Here is a 19006-nt window from a genome sequence, read left to right as displayed (position 1 = left end):
AGGACATTCTTGATGACTCGATTGAAGCGGCTGATGTGACGGTTGTTGAAAATCTCGATGGTCCTACGGATCCTCCAGATAAATCTTCATCATTGTAAGGCTGCATGTGCTGCCTTAAAAGTTCTCCTAATGAAAGGGGACATAGACATAGTTCTTATTCAAGAACCATATGTTTATAGAAACAAAATATGTGAATTAAGTACTCCGGGGTTCAAACTATTGCAGTATACTGGTAATGATGTAATTCGAGCCTGTATAATTGCTAAAAACGAGCTTAACTTGTTTCTGCTTCCTTCAATGTGCAATGCAGACACTGTCGTTGCCAATTTAGAAATAGCCAAATGCAAATATTGGGTATCTTCGGTCTATATGGGACATGACAGGGAGATGCCTCCATGTGCCGTTAAGACCTTAGTTGAGGAGTCACTGAAAACAAAGACGAAACTCATAATGGGATGCGATGCGAATGCGCATCATAGTATATGGGGAAGTAGTGATACTAATGCAAGGGGAGAGTCGCTAATAGAGTTTATTTTGCGTACTAATCTGGTAGTTTGCAACAAGGGAGATGCCCCAACCTTTGTCACTAAAAACAGGCAAGAGGTTTTGGACATCACCTTGGCCTCGCAAGAACTGAATGAAATGATATCTGAGTGGCATGTTTTAAGTGAACACAGCTTCTCAGATCATCGCTACATCAGTTTCAAATTTGATGTTCATATCACCAAGACCATATTTTCGCCAAATGTTAGGAAAGGTAGGGAATCGTTCAATATGATGATACCGGAAATAACAGAGACAAATATGAGAAATGTGCAAGATATCGAACACGCAGTGGAGCGGATTACTAAGGCCTTCAACATCTCACTGAAAGCTGCATGCCCTAGAGGAAAGCCAAGGGGGAAACATCGACCACCATGGTGGTCTACGGAATTAAGTAATATGAGGAAATCCTGCAGGAAGCTCTTTAACAAGGCAAAGTCCACCAGAGCCCCTGAGGACTGGGACGCTTACAAGAGGAATCTGAGAGGATACAAGCGAGAACTGAGAAAAGCTCAACATAACTCTTGGAATGACTACTGCAACAGTATTGAGAATACGTCCGAGGCTTCCAGACTACGGAAGGTTCTAGCATCCACCAACTCCGCTCCAGGTTTCATTAAAACATCGGAGGGAAATTGGACAACGTCCAGTGAGGAGACGCTGGAGGTACTATTGGACACACATTTTCCTGGAAATCAGACGGTTGAACCATGTACTGGCGGTGCCACAGTTGCTCAGCGGTCGTTTCCTGTCGAAGAAATTGTATCGGAAACTAGAATAAGATGGGCGCTAAATAGCTTTGGACCATTCAAATCCCCCGGACCTGATGGAATTACTCCGGCGGAGTTACAAGCTGTAACTGACAAAATTATCCCCTGGTTGTCAGTGATATATAAAGGATGTATCAACTTATCATATATCCCAGGAAAGTGGAGGGAAACAAAAGTCGTTTTCATACCTAAAGCGGGAAAAGCCTCTCACTCGAGGGCGAAGGATTTCCGACCAATCAGCTTATCCTCATTCCTACTTAAGACTCTGGAGAGGATGATAGATATTTATCTTAGAACTAGCATCGATTCAAGGTTGTTCTCGAAAGGACAGCATGCATACTCGAAGGGCAGGTCTACTGAGACCGCACTACATGAACTAGTCAGCTTTATTGAAAGCTCACTATCTGTCAAAGAATACACAATCGTGGCGTTTCTAGACATCGAAGGGGCGTTCAATAATGTCCATCCGAGCTCGATATTAAATGGACTGACAACTCTGAATGTTGATCCATGTATACTCAGGCTGTTAGACGAACTGCTAATGAAGAGACGTATTTCAGCCACACTAGGACAAGCAAACATACAAAGGTATGTGAACAGAGGCACTCCCCAAGGAGGAGTTCTATCACCTCTTCTTTGGAATGTTGCTATAAATAGCCTTCTGGTTACTCTAGAAAAAGAAAGGATAAAAGTGGTGGCATACGCAGATGATGTGGCTCTGGCAGTCAGGGGAAAATTCCCATCCACAATCAGAGATATTATTCAGAGGGCCCTCCGGATGACTGAGAAATGGGCGAAAGACAATGGTCTTGGGGTAAATCCTGCAAAGACAGAATTAGTCATGTACTGCAACGATCGCAAAACTCCCACGGTTAGGCCTATTTCCTTATGGGGTATTGAAATTCCCTTTGGTGAATGTGCAAAATACCTTGGCGTTATTTTGGACAGGAAGCTGAACTTTAAGCTTAATATTGAAGAAAGGGCGAGAAAGGCAACTGTAGCTTTGTACTCGTGCAAAAAGGCAATAGGAAAAAAGTGGGGACTGAAACCAAAAATTGTGCATTGGCTATACACGGCAGTGGTTAGACCTATAATGCTATATGGTGTTGTAGTCTGGTGGCCGGCACTTCAGAAACCGACTTGTTTAGATAAAGTTCAGCGTATGGCGTGTTTGTGTATTTCAGGCGCATTCAGCAAGACAGGAACAAATTCCCTTAATGTCGTGCTGCATCTATTGCCTTTAGACATTTTGGTCAAACAGTCAGCTGCAACAACGGCTGTGCGGTTGCGCGAACTATCGCTGTGGTCGGAAAAAGGTTACGGTCACAGTTCTGTCCTCAAAATAATGCCAGATGTGCCTAACGTAGTGGATTACACTTTGGCGAGTCCACTTTTCGACAAAAAGTTTGAGACTCTAATCCCCAACAGTGAGGCGTGGTGCACACAGACCCCGGGGAATAAAGAATATATAGATTTCTACACTGATGGCTCCAAATTGGATGGACAAGTGGGGTTCGGAGTATATTCTAATGATCTGGAACTTCGAATAGCGAAAAGATTACCTAAACACTGTAGTGTTTTTCAGGCTGAAATATTAGCAATAAGAGAGGTGGCGAATTGGCTGAGAAGTAATGTTCCAAAAAATGTGGGCATTAATATATACTCAGACAGTCAACCTGCAATAAAATCCTTGGACTCTGTGTTCCTCAACTCGAAAACGGCCATCGACTGCCGCAAATCTCTCAATGAGATGGCTGAGCAGTACAATATTCACCTAATATGGGTGCCTGGCCATAGGAACATACCGGGGAACTGCGAAGCGGATGAGTTGGCAAGGCTAGGGACTACCTTACATATTCCAGGGGAACTAGAATTTGTTGGTATGCCCCTAGCTACCTGCAAGCTCATGCTGCGTGAGAAGGCTGTTATGATGGCAAATGTTCGATGGGAGAATTGCAAGGGTTGTAACGACACCAAGCAAATATGGCCCCATTTCAACTTAAACCGCACACTAGATATGCTAATGTTCTCGAGACGTCAGATATCACTCCTGATATCTGCTATAACGGGTCGCTGCCTGATAGGCGATTTTGCAAAAACTATTGGCGCGAAGTATAATGACTATTGTATGAGCTGTCATGATGCGGAGGAAAAAGAATCAATTAAACACCTCTTGTGTGAGTGTCCTGCATTTTGTGTAAAGCGCAAGCAACTTTTAGGAGCATATAGCTTCAGATTACTGGCGGATCTGGAAAACGTTAACTTAAGCAGTCTGCTACTGTTTTTGGAACAATCTGGTTGGTTCAACAAAGAAAAATAATCAAGAAGGTTCAGCGGTTAAAACTAGAAGTGCCCATATGTAATGGGTACTTTTAGTTAATGTGGTATCACAATGGACTGAATAGTCTAAGTGAGCCTGAATCTTAATCGGGCTGCCACTTTAACCTAACCTAACCTTCTATAGAAATAAAATTTTGACAAAATTTTCTATAGAAATAAAATTTTGACCAAATTTTCTATAGAAATAAAATTTTGACAAAATTTTCTATAGAAATAAAATTTTGACAAAATTTTCTATAGAAATAAAACTTTGACAAAATTTTCTATAGAAATAAAACTTTGACAAAATTTTCTATAGAAATAAAATTTTAACAAAATTTTCTATAAACATAAAATTTTGACAAAATTTTCTATAGAAATAAAATTTTGACAAAATTTTCTATAGAAATAAAATTTTGACAAAATTTTCTATAGAAATAAAACTTTGACAAAATTTTCTATAGAAATAAAATTTTAACAAAATTTTCTATAGAAATACAATTTTGACAAAATTTTCTATAGAAATACAATTTTGACAAAATTTTCTATAGAAATACAATTTTGACAAAATTTTCTATAGAAATAAAATTTTAACAAAATTTTCTATGGACATAAAATTTTGAAAAAAATTTCTATAGAAATAAAATTTTGACATAATTTTCTATAGAAATGAAATTTTGACAAAATTTTCTATAGAAATAAAACTTTGACAAAATTTTTTTATAGAAATACAATTTTGACAAAATTTTCTATAGAAATAAAATATTAACAAAATTTTCTATAGACAAAAAATTTTGACAAAATTTTCTATAGAAATAAAACATTGACAAAATTTTTTATAGAAATAAAATGTTGACAAAATTTTCTATAGAAATAAAATGTTGACAAAATTTTCTATAAAAATAAACTTTGACAAAATTTTCTAAAGAAATAAAATTTTGACAAAATTTTCTATAGAAATAAAATTTTGACAAAATTTTCTACAGAAATACAATTTTGACAAAATTTTCTATAGAAATAAAATTTTAACAAAATTTTCTATAGAAATAAAATTTTGAAAAATTTTCTATAGAAATGAAATTTTGAAAAATTTTCTATGGAAATGATTTCTATAAAAATGGTTCGGGGAATAGGATATTCCCCCCAGTGGATAAAGAATCCCAAAAAAAGATATACAAGTTCATAAACACCAAACAACACGCAACTCATTTTTTATGATATTCACATTTAATTGATATTCAATTTTCTAAAATGTATTTTTACGAAATTTCAAATTTAAATCTTTAATACACAAGGCCCTCGTACGTAATTGACAACGACCACTTTCCACATCAAAATGATGAAAGAAGGGACATTGCTGAAGTACAGCATAGCCTTTGACACAATAGATAAATAAATCACAACGTTCCATATGTGGGAAGATATGATGACCGTATAGGGGGCAAACCGAATCCACACCCTTTGGGGGATTATCTCCAGTTGTTGTTGAAATTTCCCCCGCATTATCGGTGTGCGGGGGAATGCATTGGACATTTGAAGGTAAATCACATTTACCAATTTTCGAATTCCAATAAAGGTTTGCACTGCATTCCTGTACCAAAGCCTGACCGTGATAGCACATAAAATATTGATAGCAATTGGTGGGATTAGCTATGAACACCAATGCAGTAGAATCGGATTCTTGGCCAAGTATATCGTGGCAACGTCTATTGGCATTAGCCACTATAGAATTGATTTGATTGGATGAGGGAGGTGGCGAGGTAGATGTCTGTGGTGGCCTTACTGCCACTGGTTTACATTCAGGAACATTGTCAATGGTATCGCACAATCTTGTCTGAGAATTAAAGGCCATATTGGAGGGACATGAAGCTTCCAAAACTTCACCATTATCACCACATAAATAAAACAATCTGCAATCCAAGGGATTCTCTACAAAATCTCCCACAGCATGATTGACGCATATAGCCGCTTGACGGGCCTTCTTAGAATCAGAAAGCTTGAGAGCTTCATTATTAATGCAGAATATAATTAAAAACAGGTATATAAGGAGCGAAACTGAAAAGAACAACAAGACAGACATATTAAACCGAAAACTAATCGAGGACTACAATCGCTCACCCTGAAATCCCTTCATATAAAATCCCATCTCTGGAGAGATATTGTTTTTTACTTTTTGTTTAGGATCACCTCCCTTTTTTACGTCTTTTACTTTTGACAGCTTAGAATGATCTACACATAAATGTCTGGAAATCTTTAAACGGCAAAATTGATTTGCTTCATTTGCCAGATGTATTCAGAAAACAATTTCCGTTGTATTACCGATCATTTCTTTATCTAGACTTACAGATATGCGTATTTGTCTTTTTTTCGCATTTATCAAATATTTGAGGTTCATTAACAGATAAGCTTAAAGTTTCATACATCTTAATAGAGCAAATATCAATTACCACAAATTCTAGGCAATCAATTATCATGCTAGTATTCAAAATATATACACTGAAAAACAAAACAAGTTTACGCCAAAGCAGATACACAAATGGAATCAATGGAAGTTATCGCCAACCTGACGGTGTTGCAGAACACAGTGGAGGAAACTGTTGATACGAAGATCTCAGTGGGAGAAAAAAGGCGATTGTATATTCGGGGGATCTGGATTTCGGATCACAGTGGGGAATCTGTCGATCCGACCATCTCAATAGTAATATATTTCCCAATGTCCCAATGTGGGCAAAATGCAGATCCAAAAATCTCAGTGGGCAAAAGTTAGATCCGAAGATCTCAGTGGGAAAACTGTCGATCCGAAGATCTCTGCGGGCAACTCAATAGTTGATGATCTTTGTAGGAGAACTGTAGATCTGAATTTCAGAGTGGTAGGGGAGTCTGTAAACCCAAAAATCGCAAAGAAGGCCTGTAGATCATAAGATTATACTGTGAATCCGAATATCTCAGTTGGTAAACTGTAGATCCGATGATCTGAATGGAGGAACTCTATAGACCTGAGTGGTCGAACTGTAAAATTGAAGCTATTTAAAGGGAACTATAGATCTACACATCGTGGTGAGGGAGCTGTAGGTCCTAAGATCTTGGTGTTGAAATAGTAGATCCAAGGATCCCAGAGTTGGAACCGTAGAACCCACGGTTCCAATGTGGGAACGGTAGATTTGAAAATTGCAGTGGTAGAACGGTTAATCCAAAGATCTCTATGTAAAGCAACGGAAGAAGACCGAAAATCACAGTAGTGGAGCTGTAGATCATAAGATCTCAGGTGGGTGTAGATTTCACTGTGCGGGGATAGAAGATTGAAAGATCTCAGAATCTTTAGACCCGACAATCTCTGGATCCGAAGACCTAAGTGATAAAATAGGTCCGACTATCTCAGTCGGCGAAATAAAGATCATCAGATGTCAGTGGGGGGACCTGTTGATCCGGAGATTTCTATGGAGGAAATCCAAACATCGCAGTGGGCGAACTGTAGATCCAAATATCCCACTAGTGGAGCTGTGGATCCTAAGATGTCAGAGTGGGAAATGTAGATCCCGCTGTGCGGAGCTAGTAGATTGAAAGATCTCAATGGCAAAATAAATTCTAATATCTCATTGACTGAAATGAGAAGTCAGTGGGCAAAATTTAGATTTGGATCCAAAGATCTTTGTCGTGCAACTGTAGATTTCAAGATCTTCGTAGGAGAAATATTCGGGGGGAAATTTAGAACCAACTATCTTTGAAACTTTAAGATACTTATAGGGGTAGATCCAAATATCTCACTAGTGGAGCTGTGGATCCTAAGATGTCAGAGTGGTAAATGTAGATCCCGCTGTGCGGAGATAGTAGATTGGAAGATCTCAGTGGCAAAATAAATTTAGAACCAAATATCTTTGAAACTTTAAGATACTTGTGGGGGATTTGTAGCAAAAAAACCAAAAAAAAATTGTAAGTGTGAAGATGGAGAACTATAGATCCAAATTTCGTAGTGGTGGAACTATAGATCCAAATGTTGCAGTAGCCCTCTTGCTAGGTCCTAAGATTTTAGTGTAAGAACGTACGATCCGCGAAGAGCTCAGAGTAGGAACTGCATATCCCACGGTCTGAGTATGGGAATAGTAGGTTATAGAGGTCTCCACAATTCCATTTGTAAATGCAGAGTACACGTGTACTTGCTACATGAGTACATCTATTTGAGAGTCGCAAAACAATTGGTACACATTTTGATGAACACCAAAAGCCACGAGTAATTCTTGTTGCTACTCTGATGTCTTCACTACCAACTTCCTCTTTCTCTCTTATTGAAGTGTAATCAGTGTGATCACGTCAAGTATGTTGCGAGAACAAAACTTCATAGAGTACTCCATGTACCACGTGCAGTTTCAGATATACAAAAAAAAAACAGTTACTCTCCATAATATATGTTTTCGGTTTGTTATAAAGAACGGCAAACGTTAAGGTAAGTGTGTGACATACATAAATATATGAAATATGTGACATACATACATATCTATGATTAATAATAATGGAAAGTTGTGCTTCGCACATAACTGAGAAATACTTGAGGTACCACGTGAAGTGAAGAGAATCCATGATGTACTTTTTTCTCAAGTACTTACATTTTGATTGTTCCTTTTTATACCCACCACCATAAAATGGTGACGGGGGTATAATAAGTTTGTCATTCCGTTTGTAACACATCGAAATATCGATTTCCGACTATATAAAGTATATATATTCTTGATCAGGGAGAAATTCTAAGACGATATAACGATGTCCGTCTGTCTGTCTGTCTGTCTGTTGTAATCACGCTACAGTCTTCAATAATGAAGCAATCGTGCTGAATTTTTGCACAAACTCGTCTTTTGTCTACAGGCAGGTCAAGTTCGAAGATGGGCTATATCGGTCCAGGTTTTGATATAGTCCCCATATAAACCGACCTCCCGATTTGGGGTCTTGGGCTTATAGAAATCGAAGTTTTTATCCAATTTGCCTGAAATTTGAAATCTAGAGGTATTTTATGATCATAAAGAGGTGTGCCAAAAATGGTGAGTATCGGTCCATAGTTTGGTATAGCCCCCATATAGACCGATCTCCCGATTTTACTTCTTGGGCTTATAGAAACCGCAGTTTTTATTCAATTTACCTGAAATTGGAAACCTAGAGGTATTGTAGGACCACAAATACGTGTGCCAAAAATTGTGAGTATCGGTCCATATTTTGGTATAGCCCCCATAAAGACCGATCTCCCGATTTTACTTCTTGGGCTTATAGAAACCGCAGTTTTTATTCAATTTACCTGAAATTGGAAATCTAGAGGTATTGTAAGACCCCAAATACGTGTGCCACAAATTGTGAGTATCGGTCCATGTTTTGGTATGGTCCCCATATAAAACGACCTCCCGATTTGGGGTCTTGGGCTTATAGAAACCGTAGTTTTTATCCAAATTGTCTGAAATTGGAAATCTAGAGGTATTTTAGGACACAAAGAGGTTTGCCGAAAATGGTGAGTATCGGTCAATATTTTGGTATAGCCCCCATATAGACCGATTTCCCGATTTTACTTCTTGGGTTTCTGGAATCCGAAGTTTTTATCCTATTTGCCTGAAATTGGAAATCTAGAGGTATTTTCTGGTCATAAAGAGGTGTGCCAAAAACGGTGAGTATCGGTCCATATTTTAGTATAGCCCCCATAAGAACGATCTGCCGATTTAACTCCTTGGATTTCTAGAAACCGTAGTTTTTATCTGATTTGCCTGAAATTGTAAATATTCTGGTATTTTAGGCTCACAAAAACGTGTATCCGATTCAGTTTTTATCGGTCCATTTGGTAATGCCTCCATATAGACCGACTTCACTTCTTGAGGGTGTAGAGGGCGCACTGATCATGAAAATTGCTTGAAACTCAATGTAAAATTTCCAGATTTTACTTCTACAGATTTAAGATTTCAAATCAAGACGTTATTTTATAATTTTCTGGCACATTTACAAGAGATGTTAATGATTCCTCTAAAACTCAAACAAAAATAGTTCTTATAAATCCAGAATCTGATATAGTCCTCATAGGTGAAATCTTTAAATTTATCTTCGGGAAGTGTCCTCAAGTCCTCAAGCCCTCCCGAAATTTCAAAGGAAACCCTAATATTTGGTTCATGGTGGTGGGTATTTAAGATTCGGCCCGGCCGAACTTAGTGCTGTATATACTTGTTTTAGGAACACATATTGTTTCGGATAAGTACTTGGTGGTATTTGACAAGCAAGTGTTCTCTTCACTTCTCTACTTGCGCTCTGAGAGAAAAACAGTGTATGTAATATATTCGACAGCGAATTGCATACATGTAGTGAAAAGTTATTCGATGCAGACCTCTAGTAGGTTAGGTAGCAGCCCGATGTACCAGGCTCACTTAGACTATTCACTCCATTGTGATACCACAGTGGTGAACTTCTTATAACTGAGTGCTTCGCGATTCCGCTGAAAAAATTTTTGGTGTTCCGTCGAAACAGCAATCGAATCCACGACCTTGCGTATGCAAGGCGGGCCTGCTAACCATTGCACCACGTTGGCTCCCATGGGATCGGAATAGTAGGTTGTAAGATCTCAGTGTGGGAACTGTGGATCCGAAGTTCTCAATGAGCGAAATAGAAGATCCTAGTAGGGACTCTCTAAGTGGGAAGATCAAAGTAGCGGAAATGTACATTTTAATATATTTGTCGGAGAACTGTAGATCCAAATCTTGCAGTAGGGGGCTGTAGATGCTAAGATCTTAGTGTATGAACGTAAGATCCGAAGAGCTCAGAGTGAGGATCGCAGATCTCACGGTCTCAGTGTGGGAATAGTAGGTTGGAAGACCGCTGTCGGTGAACTGTATATCAGAAGATCTCAGTGTGCGAACTGTGGATCCGAAGATCTCAGTGAGCAAAATGGAAGATCTTTTTAGGCACTCTGTAAGTGGGAAGATCGCAGCTTGCAAACTGTAGTTTCGAAAATCTTTGTAGAGAAACTGTAAATCTAAATTTGCCAATAGAAGCACTGTAGATCCTAATACAGCAGGAAAAATATAATTGTAATTGAAACTCTAGATCCCACGGTATTATTGTGGAAAAGTAGATTAGAATACCGTAGTGGGGGAACTGGAGATCCAAGGATCTCAGTGAGGGAACTATTAATCCGAAGATCTCTGTGGAGTAACTGGAAATTCGAACAACTATCGCAGAAAGGGAGTCGTATCCGAAAATCTCAGTGTGGGAACTGTAGATTCCACGGCCTCAGTGTGGGAAAAATATGTTGGAAGATTATAGTGGAGAAACTGTAGATCCTAAGAACTCTATGAGGGAACAGTGGGCCCGAAAGTCATATGTATTTCATTTCCAGGAACGAATTCCTTAGCGTTTTAAAAAAAATGAACACCAAACTACAAATAGAACCATGAGCACCTAAATGCAAGCAGAAATATTCTGTAAAGAACGAGGTGTCCACCTGTTTCCATCCCGAAACCTCATTTCGTTGGAAAACGTCAATGATAAGAGCGACTCAATCGATGGATTGTCTGAAATTTACTTCTCCTTATGTCGATTATTTGTGTCAACCAAAATCTGACATGTGTGATTAAGAGCCTTTGCCAATTGGTCTTTTCTAGCAAACAAATATTCTTCGTGGCAAAATAGAAATGCATGTTTTTATGTGTTCGCTTTAAGTGCACACAATCGGTTATATTTTTGTAGCCAACAAATTGATTGAATTTAGATTCTGCTTGTCGAGAGCTATCTTCATCCGATGTATCCCTCATTGCAACTTCTGGCTCAGTGGGACAAATGACGATTATCGGAGGACCCAAACTCTTAGCCATTTATAGAAAGTGGTTTCTGAATCAGACTTTTCTGGACGAGAGCAATAAGTATATCCCCTATGGCAACTGCCACATTGGGTTTTTTGGTGCCAAAAAAGCTCCAATGTTGAAGTGTACTATCCAAGTGATTTTCAGCTGAATTTATTTCCGTGTTTCCATCTTTATTTCGCATTAAGCCTTTTGTGTCATTAAATCAAAAGACCTTCCCAGGAAGTGAAAAATACTTACATGTCCCCATGGCTGTAATCTTTTTATTTCTTATGATACACTTAACAACTTAAACATACCCTTCAAAACATAAATAAATGTGAATGACTTTACCAAAAACATTTTTGGATGTTCTTTAAAAGTAATGATTAAGAAACTGCAACTATGTTATTCTTAGAATTTCTTCATTCTTCAATTATGTAATTTTAAATTATATACAAATTTCAATGTCTCCTATTCTCTAAGGCTGTAGAACACTTTGCTTTACCACGCACAACACAAGCATTTATCGTATAATCCCAATCCATATTTGGAGGACACTGCATAATCATGAGATAACCATATTTACACATATAATAGTAATTACAATTCAAGGGATGAGGATATACATCCACAGTATGGGATTGACATTTTTCCCGGGGTGAAGCAGAATCCAGCTATGGGGAGTAAAGGGAACAAAGGTTAATCAATCATATGGAATGGAATTATGTGTTTTCCAAGCTAACCCGACATTTCACATTTTCTGGATAATCACATTTTGAAGATTTAATATCAAAATGCAAATGAGGAGCACAATGCATGGCCAATGGTTGACCATGATAACACATATAATAATCCGAACATGATTTCGAATCTAAGAGGAATATGATTTGCGAAGGATCATCTTGGGGCGGGCATGTTTCAACAACACTTGTTTCTGTAGTTGAGATTACTGTTGATGATGATGATGACATAGTTGACGAAAAAGTGGGAGCTAATGTTGAAGATGGTGTTATGATGGGAGATGTTGTATTCTGGAGTGGCACAGATGGTACCGTTGGGGAAGCCATACTTGAGGATGGAACCTCTGATGGTTGTACTGAAGAACTAGGAGGATTCTCTTCTGGCATATTTGGTGGAATGTTGGGTTCTTCTACAATATCTCCATCGGATATGGCTGATTTACAAACGGCAGGATCTGAATCACATGTTTGATCCACTTCCGAAAAATATGGAGCATCATCATCACAATCACCCTCAAATGAATCATCACCATAGCAAAATATATAACGTGAACAACTCTCCTCACTGGATATATACATATTTTCTTTATTAAGACATTCTGCAATGCGATCTGCTTTAGCCCATTTGCACAACAATACCAGGGAAAAGATTTTGATCCAAGCTGTAGACATTTTCAAGCGTATTTTTTCCCAAAACCTGCCGATTCGCTAAGGGTTCTTAGATAACTAAACTGTTTGCTGACACCTACTCTATATCTTATTAAGAAGAGTGAATCTTTATCTTGAAGTTCCATTCATAGACGATATCAATTTTGACATTTTTTCTCCAGAAATGATTAAAAATTTCAAATTCCCAAAGACTTTGGCCTATGTCATTACTTTTCGTTTGAATTTAATTTTTATTGACATGCCACCCACCACCATTGAAATCTTGAATACTCCTATTTAGATAAGCTATTTGCGGTACTTGATATATCATTGACCTTTGACAAGAAATTAATAAACAGTGTTTGTTGGAAACAATTTGAAATATCCCCAAGGCTAATGCGATATACGAGTATGAATCATAAAATAATCATAAATAAGTAAGAAAGTTCTGAATTTGAGGTAGATATGAGACACTAAACTTTTCTAATTACATATTTTTGTACCTTTTTAACCCTAAACGACTGAAAGCCAAATATTTTGGTTCTACTTCATATGCTAAAAGGAAATGGCATAGTTAAAATGGTACAAACTAAATCGGTTCAAATAAGTAACTTTCGTTACCAAAAGGTACGTTTTGGGTATGTAAACTGTGCCACATATCATCGCTAATACTGAGCTATACCATGATGCACCTGATGCCTGATAGGCGAATTTGCAAAAACTCTTGGTGCGAAGTATAATGACTACGGTATGAGCTGTCATGATGCGGAGGAAAAGGAATCAATTAAACACCTCTTGTGTGAGTGTCCTGCATTTTGTGTAAGGCGTAAGCTTTAGATTACTGGCGGACCTAGAAAACGTTAACTTAAGCAGTCTGTTAATGTTTTTGGAACAATCTGGTTGGTTCAACAAAAGAAAATAATAGAGAAGGTTCAGTGGTTAAAACTAGAAGTTCCCATATGTAATAGGTACTTTTAGTTAAATGTGGTATCACAATAGACTGAATAGTCTAAGTGAGCCTGAAACTTGATCAGGCTGCCACTTTAACCTAACCTAACCTAACCTATGATGCACTTTTGCTTTTTTATACCCACCACCATAGAATGGTAGTTTGTCATTCCGTTTGTAACACATCGAAATATCGATTTCCGACTATATAAAGTGTATATATTCTTGATCAGGGAGAAACATACGATATAACAATGTCCGTCTGTCTGGATGTCTGTTGTAATGACGCTACAGCCTTCAATAATAAAGCTATCTTGCTTAATTTTTGCGCAAACTCATTTTTTGTCTCCAAGCAGGTCAAGTTCGAAGATGGGCTATATCGGTCCATGTTTTAGTATAGCCCCCGTATAAACCAACCCCCCGATTTTCTATTCGATTTGACTGAAATTGGAAACCTAGAAGTATTTTATGACCATAAATAAGTGTGCCGAAAATGGTGCCTATCGGTCTATGTTTTGGTATAGCCCCATATAGACCGATCTTCCAATTGTACTTCTAGGGCTTCTAGAAACCGTATTTTCAATCCGACTTCCCTGAAATTAGAAATCTATAGATATGTTAGGACCAAAAATAAGTGTGTCGAAAATGAGGTGTATCGGTCCATGTTTAGGTATAGCCCCCATATAAACCAATCCTCCGATTAGGGGTCTTGGGCTTCTAGAAACCGTATTTTCTACTCGATTTGCCTGAAATTGGAAACCTAGAGGTATTTTAGGACCATAAATAAGTCTGCCGAAAATGGTGCCTATCGGTCCATGTTTTGGTATAGCTCCCATATAGAGCGATCTCCTGATTTTACTTCTTGGGCTTCTAGAAACCGTATTTTCAATCCGATTTTTCTGAAATTAGAAATCTAAAGGTATGTTAGGACCACAAACAGGTGTGCCGAATACGGTGCGTATCGGTCTATGGTTTGCTATAGCCCCCAGGTTAGGTTAGGTGGCAGCCCGATGTATCAGGCTCACTTAGACTATTCCGTCCATTGTGATACCACATTGGTGAACTTCTCTCTTATCACTGAGTGCTGCCCGATTCCATGTTAAGCTCAAGCTCATCACATTGCGGTGAAACCACTTAGAGGAGCTTTAAAACACTCAGAAATGTCACCAGCATTAATGAGGTGGGATAATCCACCGCTGAACAACTTTTGGTGTTCGGTCGAAGCAAGAATCGAACCCACGACCTTGTGTATGCAAGGCGGGCATGCTAACCATTGGACCACGGTGGCTCTTGTAGCCCCCATATAGCCCGATATCCCGATTTTACTTCTTGAACTTCTAAAAGCCGCAGTTTTTATTCAATTCGAATCTCAAGGTTTTTGAGGACCATAAATAGGTGTTCCGAATAAATTGTGTATCGGTATAGATTTTGATATATCCCCCTTATAAACCAGCCCTCCGATTTGGGGTCTAAATTCTGTAGGTTTTTCAGAAACACAACTAGGTGTGCTGAATTTTGTGTAACGGTGCATATTTTTGGCATAGCACCCATATAGACTGATTTCCTGATTTAACTCCTTGGGTTTATATAACCCGTAGTTTTTATCCGATTTGCCTGAAATTGTAAAGGATTTAGTTTTTATCGCTCCATTTGGTAAGGCCCCAGTATAGAACGATTTCACTTCTTGAGGATATAGAAAGCACACTGATCATGAAAGTTGCTTGAAACTGAAAGTAAAATTTCCAAATCTATAGGTTTTAGATTTCAAATCAAGGCGTTATTGAATCATTTCTATATATTCTATACATTATCAAGTAACCCGCTGTATATTATCGAATAACACGCTACGACGAAGAATTTTCAAAGGTAACTGTTATATTTGATTCATGGCGGTGGGTACACACAAAAAAATTTTTTTCTGATTCAATCACGAAATTAATTGATCCAATTAATTTTTTAATTGAAATGTCTTCAATCACGAAAATGATAGTATCAACCAGAGTTTTAATTGGGCATAGAAAAAATTCTTGATTAAAAAATTAATTGATTTCATTACAAAATTTCAATTAATTTTTTAATTGATTCAATTAAAAATTTAATTGTTGTTGATTGCAAAACTCAATTTATTAATTAAAAAAGGTAACTACTTTCAATTACATTTTGAATTGGCTTAGAATTTTTATATGGATTAACAATTGATTGTTTGAAAAAAAATTTTAATTAAAAATTTAAAAAAAATGTTCATCACTTTTTTAACTGACTTAGTCTTCCGAATTTGATTAAAAAGTTAATTGTATCAATTAATTTTTTAATTAAAAATTTTAAAATTTCAATCATTGACTTAATTAACTTAATGTTTCTATCATGATTAAAAAGTTAATTGTATCAATTAATTTATTAATTGAAAAAATTTTCAACTTCAATTAACTTTTTAACTGGAAATAATTTGGTGATATTTTTTTCTGTGTATTTAAGATTCGGCCTGGCCGAACTTACTGCTGTATATACTTTTTTCTTTCACAACCAAAACCAGCAAACATAAGTTGCAAGCACAGCATAAATGTACAATGATGGTTGCAAGCACTATAGAACATGCGCACAGGTTCTACAACAGTGCTGCCGCTACTACTTCAATCGAAGTATTTTGCTCCATTTTCACAAAATTTACTTCGTCACTCCTTCTTTCAAAAATCTGCTTCACTTTTTGTTCTGCTTCAAATTTTTAAATTTTTCCCCATATTACCTAATTGTTTTTCCTATTCCTTTAATTACGATGAACATAGCGGTTTTAATCATTGAATTATTAACCGATGTGGACCAATTTTTGCATAGTTGTTTTTGCATACTTACACCATGTACCACATTTCAGCCAGATCGGATGAAATTTGGTTCTCTTAGAGGCTCCGCAAGCCAAATCGGGGGATCAGTTAATATGGGGGCTATATATAATTATGGACTGATGTGGACCAATTTTTGCATGGTTGTTACACGCAAAGAAAAAAAACGTTTGGAAAACGTGTACCGAAAACGTTTTTCTTTTGTTAAAGTTTTTTGAATTGCTTCGAAAATTTTAAACTTTTATGACCAAAAAAATTCGTTTGTTACAAAGTTTTTATTTTTTCAATAAAAAAAGTTATTTTTGAAACAACAACAGAGTCCATTTCGTTTATATCAAACACTCTTCTTTTCTGACTTTTGGTATTTAATAAAACACATTTTACAGTTCAAAATTTAATATAGTACAATGCAATGTTGAACATTTTTTTCGGAATCTTCCGAACATATGTAGAATGTATGTAAAAAAAAAAAAAACTTTGGTCGAAGCAGGGATCGAACCCACGACCCTTGGCATGAGAGTCAGACGTAGCAACCACTGCTCCACGGTGCCAAACTAAATGTTTGTTTCTGTTAAATAAACTTTGTTTATTCGGTTCGTGGGCGCCGCAAGCTATGCTATATAAATATAACTTCTATGGATGTTTATCTCTTGATGACCATAACAGGTACATAGCTCAGTGGTTAGTGTGTTGGCTTACAAATTACATGGTCCGCGGTTCGATTCTCCGTCCAGGCGAAAGGTAAAAAAATTTTAAAAATTTATAAAATCGTATAATTTCTTCTACATTGTTTGTATTACAGAAAAAGGTGCTAAGAACTAAAAATCTTCGTGGAAGTGAGAAAGATGTGAGGGAAAATGCAATTAGCCAGAAAAATTTTTTTTGTGAGTTAGTCTTTATGAAATTGTTTTTACATCCTGGAAAAGAATAAACGTTTATCACAAAAAGTATATACTTTTCTTCCAAATACACTTCCTTACAGCGAAAAGCAAATGAGAAACGAACTTTGTTTGTCTAAAATTTCGTTTGGGAGGAAAGAATTATTTTTTTGCGTGTAGAGATCATATGCTGAAGCCATGTACCAAATTTCAACTGGATCGTATGAAATTTGCTTCTCTTAGAGTCCCCGCAAGCCAAATTTGGGGATCCGTTTCTATGTGGGCTATACGTAAAAGTGGACCGATATGGCCCATTTGCAATACCATCCGACCTACATCAATAACAACTACTTGTGCCAAGTTTCAAGTCAATAGCTTCTTTCGTTCGGAAGTTAGCGTTTTTCAACAGACGGACGGACAGACGGACATGCTCAGATCGACTCAGAATTTCACCACGACCCAGAATATATATACTTTATGGGGTCTTAGAGCAATATTTCGATGTGTTACAAACGGAATGACAAAGTTAATATACCCCCCATCCTATGGTGGAGGGTATAATAAAATGAATTCTATTGTTTGTTTTCAAAAATGTATGCTACTTCAATTTTATTCAATCTACTCCACTTTTTTCCAAAATCTACTTCACTCAATTTGTCACTAGCGGAATTTACTAGGAAATTAGCTACTGAGGAGATCGAACCATTTACCAGATTAGTTTAATACTCGAACCAAACGCGTATACGACAAGTATTGACATAGCATTAAAATGCAAATAAAAAGAAATTAAGTGCACGATATAAATTTCCATAAAGGGGAAAATGTATTTTTTTCTTTTGTTGTTGCATAAAATTTAACATTGTTTCATTAAGAAAATTAAATTTTTCATTTAAAAAATAAAAACGAAAAACGAAAAACAACTAAAAGATTACAAACATGTATTAAACTAATCTGGTAAATGCAACATTTGGTATGATGCAAGCCAATTTCCTCTCTTCCTCAAATCTATAATCTTTGGCGTAGGTTATGTTGCGATAATTGTTTTATTTGATGTTTGAAAGTTTTGCTAATTGCTATGTTTTGAAAGTTCTATTCATGTTTTAGAACATTTTTAATTATGAAAATTCAAATATGCACAAGCATAGCATACATTCCAGGAAAGTGAAGGGAGACAGAAGTAATTTTCATCTATACTGTTTATTACGCAACCTAAATTTTAGGACAGGCAAGTTACACAATATTAGGGACACTTTTCTTTAAATTATTGAAAGTTTAATAAAAAAAATATAAACTTTTCATTAAAATTTTTTCATTAAATTTAACAAACAAATCTTGGAAATTTTCGCCCCCAATTAAAGTCGCATGTCCTCCAAGTAAGGCATTTTTGTTTTACAGAAATCGCCTTTAAATTAACTGATATATTGAACCTTTAGATTTACGAAAAATGTTTCAAATATACACTCATAGAAAAAAGTCTGCTAAAAACAGCAGTCGATATCTGCTGTTATATTTTTGTACTTCAGA

The 19006-nt window shown here is 36.8% G+C and overlaps 2 protein-coding genes and 1 pseudogene across 5 annotated transcripts in view; all 3 read right to left on the bottom strand.

Moving 5' to 3' along the window:
• nuf (rab11 family-interacting protein nuf) overlaps nucleotides 1-19006 on the bottom strand; it is a 237837-nt gene that overhangs the window by 215086 nt on the left and 3745 nt on the right. The gene's annotated exons all lie outside the window — the stretch shown is intronic.
• On the bottom strand, nucleotides 4841-5851 carry LOC142234940 (putative chitinase 10). Its single transcript, XM_075306148.1, has 2 exons — nucleotides 5751-5851; nucleotides 4841-5687 (listed from the first exon to the last, which is right to left on the bottom strand). Exons 1-2 carry the CDS (start codon nucleotides 5776-5778, stop codon nucleotides 4879-4881), a joined length of 837 nt encoding a protein of 278 aa, XP_075162263.1. The 5' UTR covers nucleotides 5779-5851; the 3' UTR covers nucleotides 4841-4878.
• On the bottom strand, nucleotides 11893-13128 carry LOC142235382 (uncharacterized; annotated as a pseudogene).

The sequence above is a fragment of the Haematobia irritans genome, chromosome 4 (assembly GCF_050003625.1).
Source record: "Haematobia irritans isolate KBUSLIRL chromosome 4, ASM5000362v1, whole genome shotgun sequence".
Classification (NCBI taxonomy): domain Eukaryota; kingdom Metazoa; phylum Arthropoda; class Insecta; order Diptera; family Muscidae; genus Haematobia; species Haematobia irritans.
This window is presented reverse-complemented; position numbering and strand designations above follow the sequence as displayed.

What these genes read in the sequence shown, in the direction of transcription:
- LOC142234940 (XM_075306148.1), bottom strand. Translation starts at nt 5,778, where the DNA reads ATGGGATTTTATATGAAGGGATTTCAGG. An exon ending in TTATATGAAGGGATTTCAGG is followed by an intron (nt 5,688 to 5,750) that starts GTGAGCGATTGT and finishes TGTTCTTTTCAG; the next exon opens with TTTCGCTCCTTATATACCTG.